The sequence below is a fragment of the Polypterus senegalus genome, chromosome 12 (genome assembly GCF_016835505.1).
Source record: "Polypterus senegalus isolate Bchr_013 chromosome 12, ASM1683550v1, whole genome shotgun sequence".
NCBI lineage: Eukaryota > Metazoa > Chordata > Cladistia > Polypteriformes > Polypteridae > Polypterus > Polypterus senegalus.
The window spans coordinates 164,283,445-164,297,030 of NC_053165.1; the positions used below are offsets into that span (position 1 = coordinate 164,283,445).

The 13,586-nt window shown below is 41.6% G+C and overlaps 1 protein-coding gene across 2 annotated transcripts; it reads left to right on the top strand.

The window, feature by feature from the left end:
* The first annotated feature begins 386 nt into the window (after positions 1 to 386).
* Positions 387 to 12,443, top strand: LOC120540133 (Schwann cell myelin protein-like). 2 transcript variants are annotated; one of them, XM_039770631.1, is made up of 8 exons: positions 387 to 431; positions 783 to 859; positions 2,121 to 2,459; positions 4,607 to 4,909; positions 6,101 to 6,367; positions 8,202 to 8,295; positions 10,534 to 10,597; positions 11,958 to 12,443. In XM_039770631.1, exons 2-8 carry the CDS (start codon positions 805 to 807, stop codon positions 12,045 to 12,047), a joined length of 1,212 nt encoding a protein of 403 aa, XP_039626565.1. In that variant the 5' UTR covers positions 387 to 431; positions 783 to 804; the 3' UTR covers positions 12,048 to 12,443. The 2 variants fall into 2 exon arrangements, with proteins under 2 accessions (XP_039626565.1, XP_039626566.1); XM_039770632.1 differs by lacking the exon at positions 387 to 431 and having other exon boundaries at positions 781 to 859; positions 2,156 to 2,459.
* Positions 12,444 to 13,586: the final 1,143 nt, after the last annotated feature.

Here is a 13,586-nt window from a genome sequence, read left to right on the forward strand (position 1 = left end):
GGTGGACTGGCAAATCTAAATTGGACCCGGTGTGTGTGTGTGTGTGTGTGTGTGGTGTGGGCATCAGTGTATGTAATCAACATGTGATGGAGTGACGTGCCAACCTGCGGTAACTCCCAGTGACCTTCTAATGGATAAAGTAGCCTTAGAATATGAACAAAAGAATGGCAAGGAATAAAATGGACTTTACATTTTGATACTTCAGTCCAGCAGTAATTGAACTGGCCATCATCTCTGTGCCCAGTAATGTTGAATCAGCTGTTGTGATTGGTGCCAGTATGATAACCAATGGGATAGCTGGTGACAGAAAATGAAACAAAGGTAATCAAATGAGGTCTGTTCTAATAAAGTGGGTCAGCTTCCTCTTTCTTCATCTAGTAGAAAAACGAAGAAGAGAAACAAAACAGCAAGAGAGTTCTTTATTAATAAAGGTGAGTGAAACCTTCAGCGTGCCAGAGATAGATAGATAGATAGATAGATAGATAGATAGATAGATAGATAGATAGATAGATAGATAGATAGATAGATAGATAAAGTGAAAGGTACTATATAACAGATAGATAGATAGATAAAGTGAAAGGCACTATATAACAGATAGATAGATAGATAGATAGATAGATAGATAGATAGATAGATAGATAGATAGATAGATAGATAGATAGATAGATAGGCACTATATAATAGAAACACATACTGTACCCGTTAGTCCAGGTTGATTGTCTTGTGTTCATAACACAGTGAGATTCAGGTTCAAATTTATTGCCTTTTTTTGTTTTTTCCAGATTCGTTGACTTGAATACATAAATGTCTTCCAATATTTCAGTAGGAATCCTGCTATTTTTTCTGTTCCTTGTTGAATGTAAGTAAAGGTTTTTCTTACACCATTTTTTATTGTTTGTCTCTTGCTATAACTCTATAGCTCTAGATTGTGTTGATTGTGTTTTTTCTTGTTTTCTTCTATCTGTACTCGACTTCATTAATATTGTGCTGTTCTGTTAGTCGCACTGCTATTGAGTTTTCTTTAAAGAGTTTCCTTATTTTTCTCCGGTAGCCTTCATAGTTTTCTGCCTTGTCTCCTGAACCTAAGGGGATGGGGCCACCGTATGTTGCAGCTGGTGATCTGCCCCTAACTGTTTAAAAAGAGAAGCAGCAGTTTCTCAAACAACATAGTTGGGGGTTTTGGAGGCCAATGGATTTGATGGTTACATTTGTTTTCCCATTTATTTAGTGGTTAACATCAGTCAGGCAGTCAGTCAGTCATTCTCCAACATGCTAAATCCTATCACAGGGTCACGGGGGTCTGCTGGAGCCAATCCCAGTCAGCACAGGTTGAAAGGCAGGAAACAAACCCCGGGCATGGAGGCTGTAAGCCTGCCTTTTGAGTTCGGGGTCAGGCTGCCTGGAGTTGTATGGTGTTTGCTTTTTTGGGTCCATTTTTGAGATATTGAGGTGGCAGAATCATAACACAGGCAGAAGTAAAATGAAACACCAGGGATGTCTGGGTGGTGTCACTTTGTCTTGAGTAACGACACACTTTTATCAAACGGAGCTCTAGGGAGGTGTCCACATGTCATGCTAAGCTTTCGTTTGCTGCACTCACATACTTGCAAATAGCCTTCTAGTTACTGTCTTGGAATTGTGTCCCAGTGAGGAGGTACAAAACCAACAGTCACTTTTGATCTTTCTGGTCTGTTGTGCTGTGCTAATAACAAATGACCAACACCTGCTTTCACTAACATGTAGAAGTAATGAACTAAACACTTTAAAGAGCAGAGAGTGCAGTCAATGATAACAACTAACAAATTGTGAGCTCAGGAGCCTTACCATCATACAGCCCCCCGGTGAATGGTGACAGTGACAGTCGTAATTATGACAGACGTCCAAACACACTTTATATGAGTTAAAAACATAATGACAAGACGCCAAAGAGATGTCCCCTGATGTGTGGAGTGGACAGCACAAGTCACAAATCACCCTGAGGTGACGCCCAGCCAACACACCGCTGTATTGTCAGTCTATTTGGTTTATAATACCAATCATAGAAGACTAACGGAATGAATAACTCAATGAGGATGTCATGTGAAATGCTGATAACTCAGAGTCATTTTTGTCCTTTTCAGTTTCGAGGTCTGACGACTGCACTCTTCCTGCACAGATGACAACTCTGAGCGGCTCCTGTCTGCTGATCCCGTGCACCTTCGGCCCTCGTAAACCGAGCTCTGGGGCTGTTGGAGTTTGGAACATTGGCTTTCCATTTCAGACCCAAGTATCCAGAGGAAATACATCACTAAATGGCTGGTCAAAAGTCCAAGTCAGCCTTCTTGGGGACGTGACACAAGGAAACTGCACCACGCTGTTGAAAAACTTGAGCACTTCAAACACAGAAACATACTATTTTAGGGTTGAAAGTGGCAACTTTACCTACAACTACACAGAAGGAGTTCAGATTGACGTGTCAGGTAAGGACGTGATTTCTGATGCCTGCTTTGAAGCGGATGTATCAGGGAGTGTTAAAACTTGTGTTGCACTTAGTGCTGGTGCTCCATTGGCTACAATCTGGGGGAGACCCTTTTCTTAATCAGCAAATACAACTTCAATTAACGGTACGACAATTTAAAGCAAATGAAAAGAATTGTAAAAAAAATAAAAAAAACGGACTTCATTTATAAGAGGAGGTCAGAGCTTAAATGAAAAACGGTGTCAGCGTCCACTAGAGGGCACTGCTGTCTGTCTGATTACCATGAAATGACTTGAGAGACCACCTGGGGGTGAATGTCAGGTGGGGTTTACAGTGAACTACAAGCCAAAGTCACGTTTTGTCTGCAGTTGTACGTTAAGGGGGTCAGACTGATGGGGAGGAATAAAGGCACAGAGAATAAGACAAGGACTGGGAAGTTTCGTACTGGGACTTTTTTGAACAAAGTTACACATACAGAGGTTTGAACAAGGTATTAGCCACAGAAAATACTTCTGTACTTTATCACACTGAGATTGTAAAATCAAAGTAAATGAACGTAACGTTTCTAGCTGGTCTACAGAACCGTTCATATGATACCAAACCTAAAGAAACTAATTTACTAATGAAACACAAACACAAAACTGTGACATTTCAAAAGTATTCATACCCTTTGTCAATATAAGGCTAACTTAACTCGGGTACCGTGTATCACCTGACCTGCTCCCTGAATTTGTGTGGGGTCTCCACCTGTGTGGGAAATGCATGGCTGACCTGTTCTCAATAAACCGATGAGGATGAATCTCCCATCTCTATTACCTGTGGGTTCAGCAGTGTCGTCAGAGATTTCCACAAAGCAAACCAAAATGATGCCAAAAGAGCATTCAAAACAAGTCATAGGTATACTGTAGAGGGGCACAGATCAGGTGAAGGAGACAAGACCACCTTAAAGATACTGAACAGACTTTGGAACTCTGGACAGTTCATCATACAGAAATGGAGAAAAAGGAAACCACAACTCCACTGCCAGGTTTGGTCACCCGCCTATATTAGCCACTGAACCAGAGTGGCACTTCCTGTGGTGGCATTTGAGTTTCAAAAGTCAGTAAGATTGTTCCTAGTGTAAGAACCTCCAAAGCATTGCACAAGAACGGTCTTTATTATGTAGGAGAAGCAGGAAAAGGCCCTGAGTGGATAGAAAATGTCCTCACCCAGAAGAACCTGGGATATCCTGTGCAAAATGTCTTCTGCTCTGGAGAGACCTTTTTATGTTGAACAGTCAATGGCACATGTCATAATACTAATAATTCATTTTATTTATTTAGTACCTTTCCCATGCTTATGTGTAGCATAAACCTAACGTGGCACATCGACCAGGTGACACCTTTACCACTATGGCGGCATCATAGTGTGAAGAGCAGGGACAGGCAATCTGGTCAGGACTGATAGGAAGATGAATATTTGACGATCCAGAGAGATCCTGGAGGAAAATCTGCTGTGATGAGAAACAACGGTCTGTGTGGCTATGGGCCTGAATCTGAGGAGAGCCTCTACCTGACCACACCACCTCTGCTAGAAGTCCTCAGGTTCTCTCTGCTGCTACTACGGAGAAGCTAGATGCGTATTTCACATGAAAGTGGGATATTCACACTACTGGTAGATCTGTGTGAAGCTCCAGTGCTGATCTACAAAGGCAGCTTTAATTTGCCCATTAAGTGTTCTTCAGCATTTCATAAGGTCCTGACCGAAAATTATGAAGGAAATGAGTCCAGTGGATGGTGACTGTTATTTTAAAATAAGTTCATCAAGAACATGAGGACACAGTTGGAAACTTGTTAAGGGCAAATTTCACACAAATGTCATGAAGGTTTTCTTTACACAAAGAACCACAGACACTTGTAGTGAGGAGGACAGAAGAACTTTAGGGGCCTTCAATACTTAAATTGATGTTATTTAGAAGAATTAAGTGGGCAGGACTGGTGAGCATTTTTGGGCCAACTGGCCAGTTCTCCTTCAGATTGTTCTAATGTTCTAATATTTGTTTCTTTGGACTCACTTATTGTAAGTTTGCAGAGGGAGTCTTCTATTTTAATCTTCTTCTGAAGTTCACCTCTGTCATGACTTAAACTCTACATTTTATTTTTTCCACAGGCTCACCGAATGCCCCTCTGCTCAACTCAACGAGTCCAGTGAATGAGAACTTGAACATCAGTTTGTACTGCAGCTCTCCACTGTCCTGTCCCACACAACCTCCCATTCTGACATGGAGTGACACTCTGAACGGGACGGTGCTCCAGAATATCACCAGCAACAATGGGAGTCAGTCCTTGTCATCGCTGCTGACCTTTAGAGCTTCATATGAACTCGACATGAAGAACATCAGCTGCACAGTGTGGTACCCGGTGGGGACTGAAAACCGCAGGGTGTCAGCGAGTGTCCTTCTTCAAGTCTGGTGTAAGATTACGTCTCTTCTACATTATGTGTACCTGCTGTCGTAGCTTTGCTTCATTTTCCAGTGTGTCTTGTTTTGTAAAAGCCACATAACTGCTGCCATTAATACTCACATTTGCCACGAGAGAAAATCTTATTGCTGACGAGGCAGGGATTCCCTGAAAGTTGTGACGCATGTTGTCATGTGATTGTTAAATAGCTGATACCATGTAAAGGAAACCATCCAGGATTCAGAAAAATTTATAAAAAGCTTGTAAGCGAAAAAAAATATCAGTATTATTTGGGTTTTAAGGTTTTGACTTTTGCTTTCTCTTTTGAATTTAAGTTTTGAATAACATTTTCTTTGGACACTTTGATGCAGTGGCTTTGACGCGCCTCCTTCTCTTGTATTGACGTGGCACTCGAAGATCGTCCTGCACTTTTGGTGACAAGCAGAGATAACTCGTTATTTATGCTGTGTATGTTTCATCAAAATAAAATTTGAGGATCTGCATGATTTATTTATCTGTTAAGCTCCTCAAATTGAGTCCATCTATCATACACAGTATTAATGTGCCTTTATAGCTTTACATTTTATAGCATTTGTTTTTTTGTAATAAACTGGTATGATTGCTGATGCTATAGAAGTTCACCAGCCGCCTGAGCACCTTTGGTCTGCATGTTCTGTTCATATCTCCCTGAGTTTTCTCTGCTAACCCCGCGTGTCTCCAAGTGTTCAAATCTGCAGTGAGATCTGTGTGAACGATCGTGTGCTCTTCATCGTGTTAAGCACTGCGGACCGCGTCTCTGTGAGATCATAGAAGAAAGAACGAAGTGAGAGATGTGCAAGTTTCATAACCGAGGGAGGCGTCCCATCCAATTTTGGCTGTTGTTACAGCTCCGGGGGATGGCTCGCTGTCCTTGCAATGTATTATGGGACACTTAGTTCTCCTAAACTGGCTGAATTATCAGTAAATAGTGATGAACAGAAGCTAATGCAAACACAGCAAATTTAATGTGAGTAACACTTTGTAGAGATTCGCTGATCAACACTCTTCATCAGTCAGTATATTAGTGAAGTTGTGAGTATTAGAAATGTTCAGTCCTTTAGATTTGAGGTCTCAGCCTTCTTAACTCCTTGAACAACATCATTTTAAATGTGCCAGTAGAATTACGTTGCCCTTTTTCTTAAACAGTCATAATATCTTTTTCTAGATCCTCCAAAGGAAACTACTGCACACATTTATCCTGCAGCTGACATCATGGAGGGAACACAAGTCATACTGAGCTGCATCTCGGTTATAAACCCATCTGGGAACTACACCTGGTTTAAAGGAAACAGATCTGACGCCACCAGAAGAGCAGCCGGGCAGAATCTGAGCATCTCAGCGGTGACACTTGGTGACAGTGGGGTGTATTACTGTCAGGCAGACAACCAGTATGGAGGAAAAAATTCAACAGCCGTGACTTTACGTATACAGCGTAAGTATCACACAGCTGATTCGAGGTGACAGTCACAAAGACGATACAATTTAAACTTCCTAATTAAGGATCAAAGAGTTCTCCTGATATTTTGTCTTGTTTTACTAACTTTGTGGGTGGCACACTGGCACAGTCATTAGCTCTGGCGCCTTACTGTTCAACGAGGTTCAGTTTAAAACCCTGCCCAGTCCCTGTCTCTATGGCCTTTTCCAAGGGTTTTTCCATTTTTTTCAGAAGTTTTTTCTTGTCCTCTTAGGGAGTCAAAACCCAGGGCCTGTTAAAGCCCATTTCAGTATTCCTTATGAGAGTTCAGGCTGTACAAGAAGTTAATTGTTATTGCTGTTATGGGGTTTATTCTCTTGATGTGTGTTTGTGGATCTTACTCTTTTGGCTTTCGGTTATAAGTATTAATAAAATACCCCGAATTTAAAAACTGAACTCTAATGTCTGGAAATGGCTTGTGCTCATTTTGGAACCAAAGACCATGAGAAAAATATAAAAGCTCAGGCAATTGAATTGAAAATTGAAGCTCACCTACAGACGGGTGGACGACATCGCTCCTAGGAAACACGTCACCCAGACTCTCAAAGCGGACAGAGCCGACTGGCAGGAATCCCACCCCACAAGTGCATCCTGCTTTGCCAGGAGCTGTCTTTGACTTTTATTAACTGCAGCGTAAGCCGATATTTAAAGAAGCTGAGTGTATCTATCATGGCTCAGCCAGGGTTCCTTTACTGGTTGGGATTCAAGTTCATGTTTAATGTCTCTTTTTCACTTTTTAAATCATTAATTTACGTACTTAATGTTTCTTCTTTATTTTTGTTTTGTCTCTGTGTCTGTGTAGCCCGTGTTTTGTCTCATGTGTTTTAGAGGTGATTCCCCAAGAGGCGGAGCCGCCTGTCATTCACTGCTAGGATCAGGCTCCGCCCTATAAATGGGAGGGTCTTCCACAGCTTCTGGTGGTTCATTTTGGATGTGCCAGGGAGTGGAGGGCTTACTTGTGTTCTGCTCTGCTTTGTGCTTTTTGTGATGTCCTGAAATGTTGACCCTGTGCTCTGTTTTTGACTTTGCCTTGGAATTCTCTTTTGGGACTGTGTCTGCCATGGATTACCTTGTCTTCTCAGGTGCTTCCTTTTGTGTTCTTAGGACCTTCTTGTACTACAGAGCATTTCTGTTAAAATAAATATTTTAATTCATAAAGATTGGTGCAAAGAGATTTCTCCGCATCTTAACATCAGCAAAACCAAGGAACTGCTTATTGACATTTGACACACCAAAGGGCCTCCATGTCTGGTCACTACTCAACAAGTGGATATAGAGGTGGTCCACTCCCACAAGTACTTGGGGGTCCACATTAATGACAGGTTGGTCTGGTCTCATAACACAGAGGAACTAGAGAAGAAAAAACTTTTATCTTTGGAGCCTGTGCTCCTTTAATGTGGGAAATGACATCCTTCATATCTTCTACAGCTCTGTGACGGACAGTGTGGTGTGCTGGGCTGGCTATGTCACTTCAAGAAAGGTCCACCAAATCAACAAGCTAATCAAAAGGGCAAGCTCAGATATTGGATTCACTCTGGGCTCCCTCGAGGTCGTAGAAAAAAAGAGAATTAAAAATAAAACCGAGTGCCATTATGAACAATGTTGAACATCCCCTCTCTAACACACAAACACTGAGGGCTTTCAGCCAACTAATTATTCAGCAGAAATGCATCAAGAAATGGGACTGGGACTCCTTTATACCAACAGCACCAATCAGCACAGAGATAAATGGTGTATTCCAGTGACACTCGTCCATTTCACTCTCTGATTTGTTCCTTCTTTCTCATTTCAGCCTCACCACTGAACACCATTCTTCTTCATACAATTATTGGAATTGTTGCCTCCCTTTTCATACTTTTACTTGTGGTTATTTTAACTTGGAGAAGGTAAGCTGAAAAACTACTTAATGTTAAAATGTTATAGGCAAACAACATATACTGCAAAGAATATCAACTCTGTACTGTTAATGTAATATGTGGCCAGTGGGTGGCGCTGCACATGGCCTGCCACTCAGCACAAGACTACTGCTGGCTTCATGTGGAACTCTGATGGCTTTAAAGTTACCTTCACTCCACGCAGAACACCTTTAGGTAATCAACACATCACGTGACACTCATACACACATGACAAACTGAGGGCCTAATATGGATCAAGAAAACTGATACACATAAAGTTTTTACAAATGTTTCAGCACACACTCACTGATCAGATTATTAGGACCACCATACTAACACTAGATAGGGTCTCCTTGAGCCTTCTGGTCTTCATGTCTTTGATTCCACAACATGTTGGTACAATTCTTTTGAGATTCTGCTCCATGGTCACATGATTGCACAACACAAGTCCTGCAGATCTGTCAGCTGCACGTTCATGCTGTGAATCTCCTCTTCTTCCTCATCCCTAAGGTTCCCTTCTGTTGGATTCTGATCTGGTGACAAGGTAGGCCACTGAAGAACACTGAAGTCATTGTCATGGTCATGCAGAGCCGGTCAGTCTATTAAGTGAAATAGGTGCCATTTATGTAACTCAAGCGGTGTGCTTCAGAAATCCATAATCCAGTGTCCATAATACAGAAATCAACGCCACATTATGAATGCTGAGGTGCGCCATTTTGATAAGTCAAGGGGTGCACACTTTGGACATGCCAAACTAACCTTAAGGATCCATAAGGGCTTAAACCAGCACTTTGTTCGTGAAAGCAGTGTGCTTTGTAAAATGGTGGCATTATCATGCTGGAAGTAGCCATTAGAAGATGCATATGTATATGAGTGCTCTCTTGCCCTCTCCCTTATTTATGTAACCGTTTCAAGCCCCTGGCCATAGAAAAAGAGAAAAGACGCGCAAGAAGGAAAACAGGCTTAATACATTTTAATGAAATAATTGGTGCCATAAATGATAGTAAATGAATGCTGCAATCCACAGCATGCAGTCTGGTTGAAAGTGTAGCTCTGAAAGTACACGAAGATCAGCAACACATTCAGTATGAGTGACAATTTGAGGTGACGCTGATCTTACGAGGTCTTGACAATAACTTTAAAGTATCTTTGGTGCCTTGTTCTCACCCTCGGAGTCTTCTCTCTGGCCTCTCTCAGTCTGTGACTTTACAAAGCTTACTGAGCTGCTCTGTCTAACGCCTCTCTCATCACTCAGGTCTTCTTCCTGTGAGGAGATTAAACATCTAAGATCTTGTCAAAGGTCTTCACCTTCTATCCAGTTGTCTCCACAGCATGTAATTGTGCTACAGGATGCTTGTTATCTTCACAATGAGAAGTGGCACGTCAGAAACACGTCCATACAGACTTGTACCCAGACTTGGTGGCTACCAGGTTGCTTTTATTCCTTGAGAGACATGTGGACAATTATCACAGAATGCCTGACGTTACTAATATACAGCAACAAAATGAAACAACAGCACAAGAATTTCAACAAAGCAGGTTTCAGAAAAGAAATGCATTCTGTGCAGCCCTAACCTCAGTTAATTTCTCTTCATTCCTTAGCATAGTTTCAGACCCCTTTTATAGGGGGTTTCAGTCTGGGATTTCCTCCACAATTCCAAAAATGTGTTTGTTAGGATAATTCTAATTTAGTCCCACGAGAGTGTGTGTGTGTCCCAATGGAAATGACAGGTGGAGCCCCAGTTGACAGGACCACCCTGATGTCACAACTCATGAGCCTGCTCTACTTACTTATACAACTAAAGGAAAGGCTCAGGATTGGTGATGTCATGGTGGTCCTGCCTTTTGGGTCTTCACCTACAAAGAGCAAGGAACAGAAGTAGTAAACATAACAGAAGATATGTACAAATGTCACCCATAATCCCTCCCAAACATCACAAATGACAATGAAATACATAAACACATATGACCAGGCCTCAGCCCCCTGTGACCGCCAATTGGATTAAACAGGTTTGAGAATATTATGTTATGTTATTAAGTTAACTTATAATAATACATTCATCCAGTCTGAGGTTATCGCTCTTGATGCTCCCTAATCACACGATATCTGCTCCAAATGAACACATCGACAAGTCCTCATCCCAGAATGTTGAACTCTGTTTGCACCCATCACTATTTTCTTATCAGCAGATGTTTCTCTTTACTAAAATAAGAATTCATTGTTTTTAGGTGTAAGAGGGTCCCAAAAACAAGTGAAAATGGAACCGAAATAAACTTATCCAGCCAAACCCAGGTGAGATATTCTGTTACTCTAATCACTGACGTGTCCTAGTGACGACTCCACAAATCATCCACCCTGTTCTTCTACACACTTAGGATGCTGTCTCACTTGTTTCAGCCTCTCCAGGTCATCATGGTTGGCCTCAGTGATACTGAATGCAGGGCCCTGTGGAGGCCATGTTATCTAGATCAGGTCTTCTTGTTTTTCTGTTCTCTGAAAGTTGTTCTTGATCACCATGGCCATTTGTTTGGGTCATTGAAGTTGGGACCAATCAGACGCCTCTCTGGTGGTATTGCATGATTGGTGCTTGCACTTCTCAGCATTGTGGATGTCATTTATTCCAACCAGATCACCAACTTCATTTGCCCCAAACATGCAGAGAGCTTCTGCCATCTCTCACTGTTCACCACAGAGACACTTTTCTACGTTGAAATCTGCAGGTGTTCAGTGGATATGGGACTTGTGGCCTTTCAAATTTGGACAAGTCAAGAGCACCTGCTGCCACTGCTCAGCACCCTGGTCCTTGTGTTTATCTGAAGGCAGCAGGAGACCCTTGGCTTTGTCTCCACTTTCCTGGTAGCAAGTCTTCTACTGTATGAAGACCAATTCTGACAAGACTTCTAGGGGAACTCTGTGGTGGGTTTCCATGGTGAAGGTCAACACAGTGTTCTTAAAATGGTGGCACGTGTGACAAAAACAAAATGGAGTTACAGTGGAATGTAAACAAGCATTCATCTTTGTCAGGAGGTGAAAAACACAAAAAACCCTCCGACTCAGATTCTCTGAAGATCCAACGGTGATAACAGAGGACTGATAGAGCTGAACGAGTGCTGCAGCGTGCTCAGGAATCTGTATTTCAGAATATTCCTGTTCTTTCATTTGCACAAATCACTTGTTTCAGGGGTCTCTCTAGCACAGGAATCTCCTTCTGCAATCTGTTCTTTGAAATGAAGTTTAGTTTAATTGTGTTCTTTTTGTGTTGCTTTCGCTGCCATTGTTTGTCTCCCATCATTAAGACAGTAACCTAACTTTTTAGGGCCACGTCCTGAGTTGTTGTGACCGCCTGGTAACAAAGCAATGGCTTGAAAGGTCGTCTTTCACAGAAATACGTCATCTGTACTGTATGGCTTCATTGTCATATTTAAAATGTACTCGCATCTTTTTTTGCTGCTGTGGTTGCCGTCACGTCATTGTGGAACACGGACGTCACCACCGGATTGGGATGAAGGTCAACACGTGCACTTCCTCGCTATTTAACACTCCGGAGAGAACCTTTGAATTTTCCAAGTGTGATTTATTTAGAGTTCCTGGTTTAAAGGATTATTATCTATTATTAGTATTCTAATTTTGTAAATGTATTTATTTATTACAGAGTTCATTACCAGAAGGGCAAGAGAACGGCTGTTATGAATCTTTACAAAGAGGGCAGGTGTCAATCTATGAGACTTTAGAGAAGAAATAAACTTGGGCTGGAAGTGCAAATTAGTGCAGCAGTTTATTAAGAAAACAACGTAAATGAGAGGACCTGCTGTTTGAGTCGCCATTTGGCCTTCTGATTCCTGGGTTAAGGTGTCACTTCATTTTAAAGAACTTCGCTTATTAAACTGGGGCCGCCGTTTCAGTTCACCTCCTGCCTGACACTGACAGACACTCAACTGCAGCACCATGATGGTGACGTCCAACAGCAAACGTGAGCCTTCACACTCTGGGGTGCCACTTGACATGTGCTGCAGTGCTTTATGTGGACGTCAGTAACAATAAACAGAATTAGAATTGTCTGCATTTATCATTGCAAGTCTTCTTTTAATCCTTTTCATTTTAGCTAGAACATTAGAATATTAGAACACTCTGGACGAAAACAGGCCATTCAGCCCAAGAAGGCTCGCCAGTCCTATCTACTTATTTCTTCCAAAGAAACATCTAATTGTGTTGAAAGTTTTGAAAGTCCATAAAGTCTTACTGTCCACCACACTACTTATTCCAAGTGTCCATTGTTCTTTGTGTGAAGAAAAATTTCCTAATGTTTGTGAGAAATTTCCCCTTCACTGGTTTCCAACTGTGTCCCCGTGTTGTTGATGAACTCATTTTAGAGTCATCGCCTCGATCCACTGCACTAATTCTCTTCTTTATTTTAAACACTTCAGTCATATTTCCTCTTAATCTTCTTTTGCTTAAACAAAGAGTTAATTAATAAGAGTTATTCCCTAAAGTACCATTTTGTGGAGAAGTTAACAAGATCTAAATGTAGAAAAATCATTAATGGCAGCAAACAAAATGAAAGTCCAAAAAATCCAAAATTGAACTCCAGTGTTACCTCTGAGTCTGAGGTTGTGATTCTCTCATGAAAGAGTAAATTGCTCTCTTCAGGTGAGGGGAGGACATCTTCCCTTAAAGGAGGACGTCGGGCATCTTAACAAGTGGACTGGACTGGACTGGAGAGGCGGCAGCAGTTCTGGGCCGTGGTGGTTACAGTTATTGGCGCTGATGTCGATGATCTGCAAGTGTGTGTCTAAAGAACAAAGCTAAAGAAACTGGACATGATCTCAGCTCATGACAGACGTCCATTACATGAAGAACTTAACTTCAGTAAATGAGGAAGGACAGTCGCTTTAAAAAGCCACACAAATCGCTGCAGGAATTCCTTTCTTCCTGGTGCCATACAACTTTTTAATAAGGAATATCGGAGAAAATAGTTAAGGTTTAATATGCATCCTGCAACCATTTTTGTGCAAATACACTTTTTCAAACTTCCTTCCCTTAACTGGTCTTATCTCTTATTTGTTTTGGTTTAATTTCTTTCTTTCTTGTTATTATCTGCACCAGAGAAGACACATTTCACGTTTTCTTGTGTACACAGCACTGAGTAATGAACCCCTTCTCACATTGTGCGTACTTATTAATCATTCTCTGCCCCTTGCAGTCTGAAAGGAAGTGGAGAGTCTTGGGTAATAAACATCACATTTGTGTCTTCATTCTTGAAAACATTGGGTCTCCTCTCTGG